The following is a 16,200-nucleotide window of genomic DNA, read 5'->3' as shown; positions in this document are numbered from 1 at the left end:
TTTATCCAGAGGTGTGAGAGAGGCTGGTTTGATGAATAACTGAGAAGGAAATAGCTAAACTCACTTTAGATAGACTTGCTCCGTGTGTGTTCTCCCCTCAGGTAGTTTAGAGAACGGAAGAGGAGGAAAATAGAAGGGGGGACACAGATTTGGAAAATGATGCACGCTCTCTCTTGCTTTCTCTGAACTCAAACTCTGCCTACCTCCAGACGCTGATTGCCAACAAACGCTAGTGGCATTTTGCTATCAGCCTAAACAGCACTGTATGCAGGGATGGTCTGGCGGGGGAGATTGGATAACTTAGTTTTGCTCCACTGTGTTGATGTGCTATCAGTGCACCTTCAGTTAGTCCCTGACCTACTGAGTTTGGACAAGAGAAGCTAGGAGAAGCCTAGTGGGCAGTAAATAGTAGAGAGGGTTTGAGGTGCTCCCTCTCCCTTTCTGTCTCTCTCTATGGCTCTTTTGTCTCTTAGGGAGGTCAGGGTTGAGTAGCCACTTGACTTGGCCCACGCAGAAAAGGCCTTTGTTGTTTCAAACACACACACACAGGATTGTTCTAGCCTAAGGCATGTGTGTGATTGCTCAAATCATTCACCATATGAGTTTTCATCTGCTTCTATATTTTATGGGAGTGTGTGTGACCTTCTGGTGAATGTGCTGACTGTCTCTTCCTCCGACTCTACTAGGCTGGGGAGTAAAAACACCCCAGCATCCACTACTGGATGTCAACTAACCCTCCTCTTTTCATCTCTCCCTCCCCTCTCCCTCTGTTTTCCCTTCTCGTGTCCTCTGCCAACCTCCTTTCTTCTTTGTTTCTTTCTCTCCCTGTCGTGCCTCTAACCACTCTCTCTACCCCATCCCTTTTTTCTCTCTCCTTCCCTCGATCTTTCTCCCGGGCAGAAGTCTTCTGATGCCGCTGCCTTCTCTACCTCTCCCGCCTCACAGGCTGCTGAGAAGAACAGACAGGAGGTCTGATGTTTTGCCGTCGTGCCACCCGGTGTTGTTAAAAGCTGTTTCTGTGTGCTGGTCCTTTGTGTGTGCTGGTCCTTTGTGTGTGCTGGTCCTTTCTGTGTGCTGGTCCTTTGTGTGTGCTGGTCCTTTGTGTGTGCTGGTCCTTTGTGCGTGCTGGTCCTTTGTGTGTGCTGGTCCTTTGTGTGTGCTGGTCCTTTGTGCGTGCTGGTCCTTTGTGCGTGCTGGTCCTTTGTGCGTGCTGGTCCTTTGTGTGTGCTGGTCCTTTGTGCGTGCTGGTCCTTTCTGTGTGCTGGTCCTTTGTGCGTGCTGGTCCTTTGTGCGTGCTGGTCCTTTGTGCGTGCTGGTCCTTTGGTGGTCCTTTGTGTGTGCTGGTCCTTTGTGTGTGCTGGTCCTTTGTGCGTGCTGGTCCTTTGTGCGTGCTGGTCCTTTGTGCGTGCTGGTCCTTTGTGCGTGCTGGTCCTTTGTGTGTGCTGGTCCTTTGTGCGTGCTGGTCCTTTGTGTGTGCTGGTCCTTTGTGTGTGCTGGTCCTTTGTGTGTGCTGGTCCTTTGTGTGTGCTGGTCCTTTGTGTGTGCTGGTCCTTTGTGTGTGCTGGTCCTTTCTGTGTGCTGGTCCTTTGTGCGTGCTGGTCCTTTGTGCGTGCTGGTCCTTTGTGTGTGCTGGTCCTTTCTGTGTGCTGGTCCTTTGTGTGTGCTGGTCCTTTGTGTGTGCTGGTCCTTTGTGTGTGCTGGTCCTTTGTGTGTGCTGGTCCTTTGTGCGTGCTGGTCCTTTGTGTGTGCTGGTCCTTTGTGTGTGCTGGTCCTTTGTGTGTGCTGGTCCTTTGTGTGTGCTGGTCCTTTGTGTGTGCTGGTCCTTTGTGTGTGCTGGTCCTTTGTGCGTGCTGGTCCTTTGTGTGTGCTGGTCCTTTGTGCGTGCTGGTCCTTTGTGTGTGCTGGTCCTTTCTGTGTGCTGGTCCTTTCTGTGTGCTGGTCCTTTCTGTGTGCTGGTCCTTTGTGCGTGCTGGTCCTTTGTGTGTGCTGGTCCTTTGTGCGTGCTGGTCCTTTGTGCGTGCTGGTCCTTTGTGCGTGCTGGTCCTTTGTGCGTGCTGGTCCTTTGTGCGTGCTGGTCCTTTGTGCGTGCTGGTCCTTTGTGCGTGCTGGTCCTTTGTGCGTGCTGGTCCTTTGTGCGTGCTGGTCCTTTGTGCGTGCTGGTCCTTTGTGCGTGCTGGTCCTTTGTGCGTGCTGGTCCTTTGTGCGTGCTGGTCCTTTGTGCGTGCTGGTCCTTTGTGCGTGCTGGTCCTTTGTGCGTGCTGGTCCTTTGTGCGTGCTGGTCCTTTGTGCGTGCTGGTCCTTTGTGCGTGCTGGTCCTTTGTGCGTGCTGGTCCTTTGTGCGTGCTGGTCCTTTGTGTGTGCTGGTCCTTTGTGTGTGCTGGTCCTTTGTGTGTGCTGGTCCTTTGTGTGTGCTGGTCCTTTGTGCGTGCTGGTCCTTTGTGCGTGCTGGTCCTTTGTGCGTGCTGGTCCTTTGTGTGTGCTGGTCCTTTGTGTGTGCTGGTCCTTTGTGTGTGCTGGTCCTTTGTGCGTGCTGGTCCTTTGTGTGTGCTGGTCCTTTGTGCGTGCTGGTCCTTTGTGCGTGCTGGTCCTTTGTGCGTGCTGGTCCTTTGTGTGTGCTGGTCCTTTGTGTGTGCTGGTCCTTTGTGTGTGCTGGTCCTTTGTGTGTGCTGGTCCTTTGTGTGTGCTGGTCCTTTGTGCGTGCTGGTCCTTTGTGTGTGCTGGTCCTTTGTGTGTGCTGGTCCTTTGTGTGTGCTGGTCCTTTGTGCGTGCTGGTCCTTTGTGTGTGCTGGTCCTTTGTGCGTGCTGGTCCTTTGTGCGTGCTGGTCCTTTCTGTGTGCTGTGGTGCTCTTTCTTCTAATGGTTTTCCAATAGCCCCTTAATCACATACATTACTTTCCCCTCAAGTACATAAATTGTGAGTGTGTGTGTGTGTGTGTGTGCGTGTTAGGGATGACGGGAGATATCTCTATCCCGAATCAATCCTGTGGTAAAGAGGTTGAATGGCTGAATGATGGAGGCTGGTAGAGCACCAAGGCACCAGCCCACTTCCCCTCACTAAGCACACTGACACCCCACAGACAACCAGCAAGCTTGTATTACCAAGAGACGTGACAATAACTCCATATGAGATTTTGATTGCTCATAATGACACTAAATTGTTCCACAAGAGGTCGGCGGAAAGAGAAGGTGTCATGACTTTCTACGTGCGTCTGTGTGAGCGCAGCTGAATCAGTCTTGCTGTGCGTCTGGAACTGTGTCATAATGGATAGGGGGTCAAACCTATTTTTGGGGCGTTTTTTCAAACCCTGTTTAATTTGTTTTGTGTATATTTTGTTAGACTGCATGTGCCTGCTGCATGTTCCCCTTCCAGGTGTCGTCTTGTATGTTGCTGACCTAACCTCCACTGTCTCTTTGTTGATAGAAGGAACGAGAGAAGAAGAAGAGAGAAAAGGACCTGGAGAAAGTGAACAGACCAAGCTCCTCTGAGAAGGTAAGATGAAGCGGGAGGGAGAAAGTGAACAGACCAAGCTCCTCTGAGAAGGTATGATGAAGTGGGAGGGAGAAAGTGAACAGACCAAGCTCCTCTGAGAAGGTAAGATGAAGCGGGAGGGAGAAAGTGAACAGACCAAGCTCCTCTGAGAAGGTAAGATGAAGCGGGAGGGAGAAAATGAACAGACCAAGCTCCTCTGAGAAGGTAAGATGAAGTGGGAGGGAGAAAGTGAACAGACCAAGCTCCTCTGAGAAGGTAAGATGAAGTGGGAGGGAGAAAGTGAACAGACCAAGCTCCTCTGAGAAGGTAAGATAAAGTGGGAGGGAGAAGGTGAACAGACCAAGCTCCTCTGAGAAGGTAAGATGAAGTGGTAGGGAGAAAGTGAACAGACCAAGCTCCTCTGAGAAGGTAAGATGAAGTGGGAGGGAGAAAGTGAACAGACCAAGCTCCCCTGAGAAGGTAAGATGAAGTGGGAGGGAGAAGGTGAACAGACCAAGCTCCTCTGAGAAGGTAAGATGAAGTGGGAGGGAGAAAGTGAACAGACCAAGCTCCCCTGAGAAGGTAAGATGAAGTGGGAGGGAGAAAGTGAACAGACCAAGCTCCTCTGAGAAGGTAAGATGAAGTGGGAGGGAGAAGGTGAACAGACCAAGCTCCTCTGAGAAGGTATGATGAAGTGGGAGGGAGAAAGTGAACAGACCAAGCTCCTCTGAGAAGGTAAGATGAAGTGGGAGGGAGAAAGTGAACAGACCAAGCTCCTCTGAGAAGGTAAGATGAAGTGGGAGGGAGAAAGTGAACAGACCAAGCTCCTCTGAGAAGGTAAGATGAAGTGGGAGGGAGAAGGTGAACAGACCAAGCTCCTCTGAGAAGGTAAGATGAAGCGGGAGGGAGAAAGTGAACAGACCAAGCTCCTCTGAGAAAGTAAGTTGAAGTGGGAGGGAGAAAGTGAACACACCAAGCTCCTCCGAGAAGGTAAGATGAAGTGGGAGGGAGAAGGTGGAATAGATGTATAGAGACCCTCGGAGGAAAGCCATGCTAGAGGGGGTTGTGGTGATATGACATTAACAGTGCGTGTGAGCAGGTGCTCATTATGCATGTTCTGTCACAGTAGTTTGGGGTCATTGTAGGTAATGTATGTGTGTTCATGTGTGCACGTCCTTGTGGAGCTTATTGATTTCTGAGTGGCTTTAGGACTTGGTGAAAAATGCAGCTCTAGTGGCCAGTGTGTGTGAGTATTCTGGGTAATGGTTAGTTATGTGAATAATTCCTTGGCCTGTGGAATAGGGTAGTGTGTCTGGGTTTATACAGTGATGATGGGGCTGGCTGCCCACAGGGAATAACGCAGCCACGAAGACCCTTGTGTACTGTACCAAGGCTATACTGAACACACACGGAACATTCCTTAGTTCTGTTGCTGAACATCCACTACTCAACACACACTGAACAAAGCCTGAACGCTACTCATAGTCTTAACTGAACATAAACTACTCTCATGGAACATTCAGTCCTCTTACTGCAGACACAGGGATCCAAATCCTACCACTTTTAATGATGCCACAGTGAGTGACCCGGCGAGTGTGTCGTTTTCTGACCCCACACGATCCCGTCAGAGCCCCAGACTCAAGGCAAAGCATGCTGGGAATCAGAAAGCAGAGGAATGTGCCCTCTGTGCTGACCTGCTGTCTGAGTGCAGATTGATTGAGGTGTGTGTGTGTGTGTGTGTGTGTGTGTGTGTGTGTGTGTGTGTGTGTGTGTGTGTGTGTGTGTGTGTGTGTGTGTGTGTGTGTGTGTGTGTGTGTGTGTGTGTGTGTGTGTGTGTGTGTGTGTGTGTGTGTGTGAGACTGTGCGATGACCACTGGGAGTGTCAGTCTATGTGATGCGTGTATGGGGAAGCGTGTTGTGTACTTGCAGTTCACTTGCTTCTCTCTGTTCCTCACTTCTGCTTATCAGCTGGGCTCCAGCTGTCAATGGGACCCAGTGTCAAGGAGATAGTTGTGTGTTTGAGGCCGTTGTAGACAAATGTTTGTGTGTGTGCATGCGTGCGCTTGTTCTTGTGTGTTTCTTTTTGTATACTTTATATATGCGCTCAAGGGTGTGTGTGTGTTAATACGCTGAAAGATTGTTAATCTCCATCTCTCACTCTTTCTCTCTCGCATGCTCCTGTCTCTCTCTCTCTCTCTCTCATGCGCACTCCTGTCTGTCGCGTGCGTGCGCTCCTGCCTCTCTCGCTCCTGTCTCTCTCGCTCCTGTGCTCCTGTCTCGTGCGCTCCTGCCTCTCTCCCTCCTGTCTCTCTTGCGCACTCCTGCCTCTCTCGCTCCTGTCTCTCTCGAGCACTCCTGTCTCTCTCGAGCGCTCCTGTCTCTCTCTCGAGCGCTCCTGTCTCTCTCTCGAGCGCTCCTGTCTCTCTCTCGAGCGCTCCTGTCTCTCTCGAGCGCTCCTGTCTCTCTCTCGAGCACTCCTGTCTCTCTCTCGAGCGCTCCTGTCTCTCTCTCGAGCGCTCCTGTCTCTCTCTCGAGCGCTCCTGTCTCTCTCGAGCGCTCCTGTCTCTCTCGAGCGCTCCTGCCTCTCGCGCTCCTGCCTCTCGCGCTCCTGCCTCTCTCTCGCGCTCCTGCCTCTCTCTCGCGCTCCTGCCTCTCTCTCGCGCTCCTGCCTCTCTCGCGCGCTCCTGCCCCTCTCGCGCGCTCCTGCCTCTCTCGCGCGCTCCTGCCTCTCTCGCGCGCTCCTGCCTCTCTCGCGCGCTCCTGCCTCTCTCGCGCGCTCCTGCCTCTCTCGCGCGCTCCTGCCTCTCTCGCGCGCTCCTGCGTCTCTCGCGCGCTCCTGCGTCTCTCGCGCGCTCCTGCGTCTCTCGCGCGCTCCTGCCTCTCTCGCGCGCTCCTGTCTCTCTCGCGCGCTCCTGCCTCTCTCGCGCGCTCCTGTCTCTCTCGCGCGCTCCTGTCTCTCTCGCGCGCTCCTGTCTCTCTCGCGCGCTCCTGTCTCTCTCTCTCCCTCCCTCGCTCTGTCTCTCCCTCCCTCGCTGGTTTCTCCCTCCCTCTGTCTCTTGCTCCCTCGCTCGGTCTCTCGCTCCCTTGCTCTCTCTCGCGCTGTCTCTCGCTCCCTTGCTCTGTCTCTCCCTCCCTCGCTTGTCTCTCCCTCCCTCCCTCGCTCTCTCTCGCTCTCTCTCTCTCCCTCCCTCGCTCTGTCTCTCTCCTCCCCTCAACTGAGAAATGAAAATACCACACACACTCACTCTCTTCCGCACTCCCACACACTGAATCCGGTTATACAACAATCCACCAAGGGTATAGAAGGAGGGAGGGGATGGAAGGATAGGGAGGGAGGGGATGGAAGGGAGGGAGGGAGGGGATGGAAGGATAGGGAGGGAGGAAGGGGATGGAAGGATAGGGAGGGAGGGGATGGAAGGAAGGATAGGGAGGGAGGGGATGGAAGGAAGGATAGGGAGGGAGGGGATGGAAGGAAGGAAGGATAGGGAGGGAGGGAGGTTATGGAAGGATAGGGAGGGAGGTTATGGAAGGATAGATTGGGAGGGGATGGAAGGATGGATGGATGGAAGGATAGGGAGGGAGGGGATGGAAGGATAGGGAGGGAGGGGATGGAAGGATAGGGAGGGGAGGAGGGAGGGGATGGAAGGATAGGGAGGGGGTGGATGGAAGGATAGGGAGGGAGGGAGGGAGGGAGGGAGGAGGGAGGGAGGGAGGGAGGAGGGAGGGAGGGAGGGAGGGAGGGGGAGGGAGGGAAGGAAGGATAGGGAGGGAGGGGATGGAAGGATAGGGAGGGAGGGAGGGAGGGAGGGAGGGAGGGAGGGAAGGAGGGAGGGAGGGGAGGGAGGGAGGGAGGGAGGGAGGGAAGGGAGGGAAGGGATGGAAGGAAGGATAGGGAGGGAGGGAGGGAGGGAGGGAGGGAGGGGATGGAAGGATAGAGAGAGGAGGGGCTTTTAGAATAATTGTACCTCTCAAAACAGCAGGTGCTCAAGGTAATGGAGGATGGAGGTGTGTACATCCTCTGTCTTAGAGATGGGACTTAGAAACAACCTCATGCTGCTTTAAATATGATTTCATATGCAGTCATATCGCTACACACTGCATGGCATTTCACACCACCACACGAAGCACTGTGTATATACAGTTGAAGTCAGAAGTTTAAATACACTTAGGTTGGAGTCATTAAAACTTGTTTTTCAACCACTCCACAAGTTTCGTGTTAACAAACTATAGTTTTGTCAAGTCGGTTAGGACATCTACTTTGTACGTGACAAAAGTCATTTTTCCAACAATTGTTTACAGACAGATTATTTCACTTATAATTCACTGTATCACAATTCCAGTGGGTCAGAAGTTTACATACACTAAGTTGACTGTGCCTTTAAACAGATTGGAAAATGCCAGAAAATGATGTCATGGCTTTAGAAGCTTCTGATAGGCTAACTGACCAAATTTGAGTCAATTGGAGGTGTACCTGTGGATGTATTTCAAGGCCTACCTCCAAACTCAGTGCCTCTTTGCTTGACATCATGGGAAAATCTAAAGAAATCTGCCAAGACCTCAGAAAAATAATTGTAGACCTCCACAAGTCTGGTTCATCCTTGGGAGCAATTTCCAAATGCCTGAAGGTAGCACATTCATCTGTACAAACAATAGTACGCAAGTATAAACACCATGGGACCACGCAGCCGTCATACCGCTCAGGAAGGAGACGCATTCGGTCTCCTAGAGATGAACGTACTTTGGTGCGCAAAGTGCAAATCAATCCCAGAACAACAGCAAAGGACCCTGTGAAGATGCTGGAGGAAACAGGTACAAAAGTATCTATATCCACAGTAAAACGAGTCCTATATTGACATAACCTGAAAGGCCACTCAGCAAGGGAGAAGACACTGCTCCAAAACTGCCATAAAAAAGCCAGACTACGGTTTGCAACTACACATGGGGACAAAGATCATACTTTTTTGGAGAAATGTAATCACGTTTGATGAAACAAAAATAGAACTGTTTGGCCATAATGACCATCGTTATGTTCGGAGGAAAAGGGGGGATGCTTGCAGCCAGAAGAACACCATCCCAAGCACGGAGGTGGCAGCATCATGTTGTGGGGGTGCTTTGCTGCAGGAGGGACTGCTGCTCTTCACAAAATAGATGGCATCATGAGGCAGGACAATTATGTGGATATATTGAAGCGACATCTCAAGACATCAGTCAGGAAGTTAAAGCTTGGTCGCAAATGGTTCTTCCAAATGGACAATGACCCCAAGCATACTTGCAAAATGGCTTAAGGACATCAAAGTCAAGGTATTGGAGCGGCCATCACAAAGCCCTGACCTCAATCCTATAGAAAATGTGTGGACAGAACTGAGAAGGTGTGTGCGAGCAAGCAGGCCTGCAAACCTGACTCTGTTACACCAGCTCTGTCAGGAGGAATGGACCAAAATTCACCCAATTCACCCATTGTGGGAAGCTTGTGGAAGGCTACCCTAAACGTTTGACCCAAGTTAAACAATTTAAAGGCAATGCTACCAAATACTAATTGAGTGTATGTAAACTTCAGACCCACTGGGAATGTGATTAAAGAAATAAAAGCTGAAATTATCTCTCTACTATTATTCTGACATTTCACATTCTTAAAATAAAGTGGTGATCCTAACTGACCGAATACTGGGAATATTTACTTGGATTAAATGTCAGGAATTGTGAAACTGAGTTTAAATGTATTTGGCTAATGTGTATGTAAACTTTCAACTTTTCCTGTGAATGAAATGTGAATCTGTCGACAAATCAATCACACACACCAATAACCGTTTACATGTTTAAGGCTACCTCTTTTCCAATGCTAACCCTGAAGGTACATCACAATAGTAACATAGACACTTCACAATACAAGTGCCATCATCTCCCATTTCAATATAGCCTACATATTTGTTGATGTAGCTGCTAGGCATATCAAGTGTTTTCAGACAGATGATGTACGGGTAGATCCTATGCATTGCACCATATCCCATGTATCCTGCAGCTGTACAAATAGCCTACTTAAAACCCTGATATATAGAGGCCTAGTCCACTCAGCCAGCCCGACTAGCCTAACTCAGCATCTACTGGGAGATTCTGTATCTCGGTCTTCTAGGTGATCCAGAGAGAGGGGAGATGTGGTATATTTAAGCAATAAGGCACCAGTTTGTATCCAGTTTATAATAGCAATAAGGCACCTCGGGGGTTTGTGGTATATGGCCAATATACCACAGCTAAGGGCTGTTCTTGGACATGACGCGGCACGGAATGCCTGGACACAGCCCTTAGCTGCGGTATATTGGCCATATACCACAAACCCCCGAGGTGCCTTATTGCTATAATAAACTGGTTACCAACGTAATTAGCGCAGTAGAACTGTTTTGTCATGCCCGTGGTATACGGTCTGATATACCACGGCTGTCAGCCATTCAGCATTCCGGACTCGAATCACCCAGTTTCTAATGGCTGTTATGAGATGGTGAGATGTGGGTGCAGTGACATCCATGGCTATGCTGTTCTCATGAGTTGCACGGTCTCGGGTTTAGATGCTTTTCCATTAGGTAGCACTCGCAGATAGGTACGAGATAATGTTTTGATGTGGTGATCAACTAGATAAGACCGTATAAACCCAGCTGTATAGGCTGGGTAATGGATAACATCTGGATGCTGTTTGGGAACTTATTTGCATCTGGCAGCTTACTGAGGAGGATGATCATTAAGACTCTCCCGTCGCTGTTGAAGCCTGGGTGAGCTGTGGCGTTCCCGCCGCGCACGCGCACACACTCAACCCCCGCACACACACGTCTCACTCTTTCTTTTCTAGCTCTCCATCCCACCCCCTCTCATCTTTCTCCCCTTCCTTTTCTCGTGCCGTCTGTACTCTTTTCCTCCCTCCTTTCTCTCTGTGTCCCCCTCCCCCTCTCTGTATGTCCACCGCCTGTGGGCTGTAATTAAGCTCCAGCAATGATTCTGTCCTAGCAGCATCTGCTGGCCTCTCTCTGTGTCTTCTCTCATTGGCTGAACTCTGGCTGAGTGCAAAGCCAGTGTGACACCTGCAGTGTGTGTGTGTGTGTGTGATACATATGTGTGAATGTGAGGGAGGAAGGAGGGGTGTTGAGGAGGTGGATTTTATTGGGAGGGAGAGAGCGGGAGGGAGGGAGAGACCAACTGTACACACTGCACTGCAGTAGCATGTTGAGGTAGGAGCATATACTGCAGTGTTGTGATTTCCACACACAGGTGTGTTGCCTTGGGCATAGACAGCCTCTGGGGTAGTGGGTGGTAGCATGTAGTCCCTCTGTCTCTCCTTTCCACTCAATCTATCACTCACAAGCTGTTCTGTTCTTTATCAGTTGCTGTTTCTTTCCCTCTCTTCCCCCTCCCCCTCTCTTACTCTCTGTTTCTCTCCCCCTCACCAAACAGCAAGGCGTCTCCCTCCCATCAGAGCGGAAGCTTATGTTTTCTTTTCAGGCCATGAATAAAATATCAAAGGAGAACAAGTGATGTTCCCTGCATCGGAAGTTGCGGCGTGGTCTTTGTCTGTCTGTCTGTCTGTCTGTCTGTCTGTCTGTCTGTCTGTCTGTCTGTCTGTCTGTCTGTCTGTCTGTCTGTCTGTCTGTCTGTCTGTCTGTCTGTCTGTCTGTCTGTCTGTCTGTCTGTCTGTCTGTCTGTCTGTCTGTCTGTCTGTCTGTCTGTCTGTCTGTCTGTCTGCGACAGCTACTGTAACAGTGGTACTTTATCAGAGAGAGGGGCACAGCACATCTGGATGGGGATTGGCTCTGGGAGGGAGATGAGATTCAACACACACAGAGAGAGACGGACGTCACACACATGTCACACCATGTGCCATCTCCGGTCGATGGGAGTGAGTTGAGCAAATGGTGTGAAGGGCGCTCTAAGGAGCCATATCCTGTGACTAACAGCCAAACCCATTGCCTGCGTACACACACAGGCAGCCCAAACGAGTAGCATCCTGTGACTAACAGCCAAACCCATTGCCTGCGTACACACACAGGCAGCCCAAACGAGTAGCATCCTGTGACTAACAGCCAAACCCATTGCCTGCGTACACACACAGGCAGCCCAAACGAGTAGCATCCTGTGACTAACAGCCAAACCCATTGCCTGCGTACACACACAGGCAGCCCAAACGAGTAGCATCCTGTGACTAACAGCCAAACCCATTGCATGCGTACACACACAGGCAGCCCAAACGAGTAGCATCCTGTGACTAACAGCCAAACCCATTGCATGCGTACACACACAGGCAGCCCAAACGAGTAGCATCCTGTGACTAACAGCCAAACCCATTGCATGCGTACACACACAGGCAGCCCAAACGAGTAGCATCCTGTGACTAACAGCCAAACCCATTGCATGCGTACACACACAGGCAGCCCAAACGAGTAGCATCCTGTGACTAACAACTGCCAGAGGCGGGGGGGGGAACAGACCGTGGGTCGATAGCATAGCCACTGGGAGGCTAATCAATATTGGATTGACACTGCTGAAGTAGGAGGAAGAGCTGAGACAGTTTCCCAACCCCCAGTCCCCCACTGTGTATGGACCATATCTTGAAGGCTCACAACCTGATCCCACCCTGGTAAAATAGTTACACACTGGAAATTCAGCTTAGTTTTTTATTTGTATGTGTGAGTGGTCCAACCCCAGTCAGCTCAGCATTGACCTCGTTTGGTCTTTTGACTGTTGACTGACTCAAACTGCGTTTGCTCTGTTCCCGCGAAGCCAGTAGATTAGCATTTCTAAAGCCTTTTGTGTAAAAACTACTAATTAAAACTTTATCGCTCGCAGACAGACAGGGAGCGAAGGACCACGTATCTGCCCTTTGTGCCAGCGCTGAAGTTAGTATTAGCGAGAGGGAGATAGCATCGCTCTCTCACACACACAGCATTGCAATACATACATACATACACAGACGCAAACACAGACACACACACACACACACACACACACACACACACACACACACACACACACACACACACACACACACACACACACACACACACACACACACACAAAGCGTCGCAATAAAGACAAACACACACACACACACACCAAAGAGTCTCCAAATCGGTGTTGTATTAACGTTTCCGTGACCCCCCTCTGCGGTCGAGCTGGGATTGGGTGTAAAAAGCCATAAATCCAATTACTTTATGCAAAGTGGCCGAGTAGTGTTTTATAATAAGAACAAAATAGGAAAACAGGTCTGCGTTCACTAGCACGTATCACGTAGCCTGGTGGTTCAAGCGTTGTCCCAGTAACCAAAGGTTGCTAGTTCGAATACCCAAGTCCACAAGGTGGGAAAAAAACATTTGTCAATCTGCCCTTGAGCAAGGCACTTAACCCTAATTGCTCGCCGTCAATAATGGCTGATCCGTGACCCCACTCTCCGAGGCTGTCTCAGGGGGAGATGAGATATACAAAAATACATTTTTAATTCACACCTCACACTTGACGTAGGAATAGCCAAAACACAGAGCGGGAGAGAGGTAGCTTTAGTGTGAGATCACTGTTTCTGAGTAGTCCTCTCATCAGCTCTAAGTGTGTGTGTGTGTGTGTGTGTGTGTGTGTGCAGCCATGCATCGGCTCCCAAACACTGGCACTGACCTTTCCCCAACAATCTAGTAGACTCCAGAGGGCGTGAAAATGGTGTGTGTGCGCTCGTTCTGCAGGTCTACAGCTCAAACGAAGGGACTTTTCCCTGACTGTCAGATGAATTTAGCTCTGGAAGAAACACTCCTGTGTGGCAGGCAGCTTAGGATCTTCCCTATGTGACAAAACCTCTTAGAGAAGGTGTGTGTGTGTGTGTGTGTGTGTGTGTGTGTGTGTGTGTGTGTGTGTGTGTGTGTGTGTGTGTGTGTGTGTGTGTGTGTGTGTGTGTGTGTGTGTGTGTGTGTGTGTGTGTGTGTGTGTGTGTGTGTGTGTGTGTGTGTGTGTGTGTGTGTTGCGCATCAGACTGTCAGAGACTGTTAAAGTCCGTCAGGCTGCAGCGGTTCTGCACCATTCACCACAGTAACACGCCGTCACTCTCAAACTACTACACACACACACACACACACTTGCATCAAACAACCAACATGTCCAGAGAGACATTGCAGAAGCCCTGGGCTTGATGAATAATGGTTGTGTCATGGTTCAGGTGTGTTCCAGAATAGGTTTCTAGTCAGGCCATGGTTTGGAAATCTATTTAGTGTATTGTAACTTCATAACGTGTGGAGCTGTGTGGACTACGTTCTGACGAGGAGTGAATATACCTGACGTTACAGCTTCAGTGTCAGTGTCTCTCCTATTTCCCAATGCCCTTTGTTGACTTTTTAGTTTTACTAAAGAGCATTTTAAAGTCTCTTTTCGTCTCTCTCGCCCTCTCTTTCTCACTCCATCTCTCCATTCCGGGGCTGTCTTGACACACATCCCCAGACAGTGGCAGCGTTATCATTCTCTTTTGTAGTGTTAATAAGGCAGCTGTCAGGCTGGCTGGTGACATCCTTGTGTGACAGGCAGACTATTTGTTTTTCTCCTGCTGGACCTTTTCTTCCCAAGATGAGTCTCACCGTGTCAGGGAACTGTTGTACACTGCTTCTTCTCTCCACGGTGGTGGTGTAGTGTGCAGCGCCTGGTCGTCTTGGTTGGTTTGTTTCAGCACTCTAGTGCGTGGAGGTTTGCGGTTCCTGGCTTGTCTTGATTTCTCCTGGTATGTTTTTGGTTGGGTTAGTTTGTGCTGATCTTTGCTTAAACAGCGTTTCAGTCTTTTTCTGCTTTGTGTGGACTGTGGATGTTTGCTTTAGGTGGGCGTTTCTTGCTTTTGACTGTACTCCTACTTGGTATGCAGCTATTTGCGGCTCTTCTGTAGGTGTGAAGGTGATGATAGTGGACGTGGAGGAGAGTGTTTGGCTGTTGATTACAATGCTCACTTTGTTTGCCTGGTGTTGCTGGAGTTGAATTGTTCCCTAGCCTCACCTCAGGTTAGGAATCCGCTGTCAACAACAACTAGACCTAGTCCTGAGAGCCGAATTGCCAATCACAAACTAGAGCCAGTCCTTACATCCAATCACAATCGAGAGACAGCCCTGAGATCCAGTCACCAACTGGAATCAGCGGGAAGGCCAATTACCATCGATCAGTCCCGATTCCTAGAGATGGCATTTGCCAATGTGTGTCTGTGTTTCAGAATGACTACGGGAGGCCTTTCTCTAGCTCAAAGGGCCAATGTGTGTCTGTGTTTCAGAATGACTACGGTAGGCCTTTCTCTAGCTCAAAGGGCCAATGTGTGTCTGTGTTTCAGAATGACTACGGTAGGCCTTTCTCTATCTCAAAGGGCCAATGTGTATCTGTGTTTCAGAATGACTACGGTAGGCCTTTCTCTAGCTCAAAGGGCCAATGTGTGTCTGTGTTTCAGAATGACTACGGGAGGCCTTTCTCTATCTCAAAGGGCCAATGTGTATCTGTGTTTCAGAATGACTACGGTAGGCCTTTCTCTAGCTCAAAGGGCCAATGTGTCTGTGTTTCAGAATGACTACGGGAGGCCTTTCTCTATCTCAAAGGGCCAATGTGTCTGTGTTTCAGAATGACTACGGTAGGCCTTTCTCTATCTCAAAGGGCCAATGTGTCTGTGTTTCAGAATGACTACGGGAGGCCTTTCTCTATCTCAAAGGGCCAATGTGTCTGTGTTTCAGAATGACTACGGTAGGCCTTTCTCTATCTCAAAGGGCCAATGTGTCTGTGTTTCAGAATGACTACGGTAGGCCTTTCTCTAGCTCAAAGGGCCAATGTGTGTCTGTGTTTCAGAATGACTACGGTAGGCCTTTCTCTAGCTCAAAGGGCCAATGTGTGTCTGTGTTTCAGAATGACTACGGTAGGCCTTTCTCTAGCTCAAAGGGCCAATGTGTCTGTGTTTCAGAATGACTACGGTAGGCCTTTCTCTAGCTCAAAGGGCCAATGTGTGTCTGTGTTTCAGAATGACTACGGTAGGCCTTTCTCTATCTCAAAGGGCCAATGTGTGTCTGTGTTTCAGAATGACTACGGTAGGCCTTTCTCTATCTCAAAGGGCCAATGTGTCTGTGTTTCAGAATGACTACGGTAGGCCTTTCTCTAGCTCAAAGGGCCAATGTGTGTCTGTGTTTCAGAATGACTACGGTAGGCCTTTCTCTAGCTCAAAGGGCCAATGTGTGTCTGTGTTTCAGAATGACTACGGTAGGCCTTTCTCTAGCTCAAAGGGCCAATGTGTGTCTGTGTTTCAGAATGACTACGGTAGGCCTTTCTCTAGCTCAAAGGGCCAATGTGTGTCTGTGTTTCAGAATGACTACGGTAGGCCTTTCTCTATCTCAAAGGGCCAATGTGTGTCTGTGTTTCAGAATGACTACGGTAGGCCTTTCTCTATCTCAAAGGGCCAATGTGTGTCTGTGTTTCAGAATGACTACGGTAGGCCTTTCTCTATCTCAAAGGGCCAATGTGTCTGTGTTTCAGAATGACTACGGTAGGCCTTTCTCTTGCTCAAAGGGCCAATGTGTGTCTGTGTTTCAGAATGACTACGGGAGGCCTTTCTCTAGCTCAAAGGGCCAATGTGTGTCTGTGTTTCAGAATGACTACGGTAGGCCTTTCTCTATCTCAAAGGGCCAATGTGTCTGTGTTTCAGAATGACTACGGTAGGCCTTTCTCTTGCTCAAAGGGCCAATGTGTGTCTGTGTTTCAGAATG

General features: G+C 49.9%; 1 protein-coding gene across 7 annotated transcripts in view; it reads left to right on the top strand.

The window, feature by feature from the left end:
- Nucleotides 1–16,200, top strand: part of smap1 (small ArfGAP 1) — a 100,583-nt gene that overhangs the window by 53,994 nt on the left and 30,389 nt on the right. For 2 of the 7 annotated variants that reach the window (XM_052498581.1, XM_052498580.1), the window contains exons 5-6: nucleotides 901–969; nucleotides 3,422–3,490. In XM_052498581.1, the coding sequence (XP_052354541.1) occupies nucleotides 901–969; nucleotides 3,422–3,490 (138 nt within the window). The remainder of the gene's footprint in view (nucleotides 1–900; nucleotides 970–3,421; nucleotides 3,491–16,200) is intronic. The other 5 variants (XM_052498587.1, XM_052498586.1, XM_052498584.1 and 2 more) reach the window with 3 other exon arrangements.

Source organism: Oncorhynchus keta, chromosome 36 (genome assembly GCF_023373465.1).
Source record: "Oncorhynchus keta strain PuntledgeMale-10-30-2019 chromosome 36, Oket_V2, whole genome shotgun sequence".
Taxonomy (NCBI): Eukaryota; Metazoa; Chordata; class Actinopteri; order Salmoniformes; family Salmonidae; genus Oncorhynchus; species Oncorhynchus keta.
Note: the sequence above shows the minus strand (reverse complement) of the source record. Positions and strands in the feature narration are given on the sequence as shown.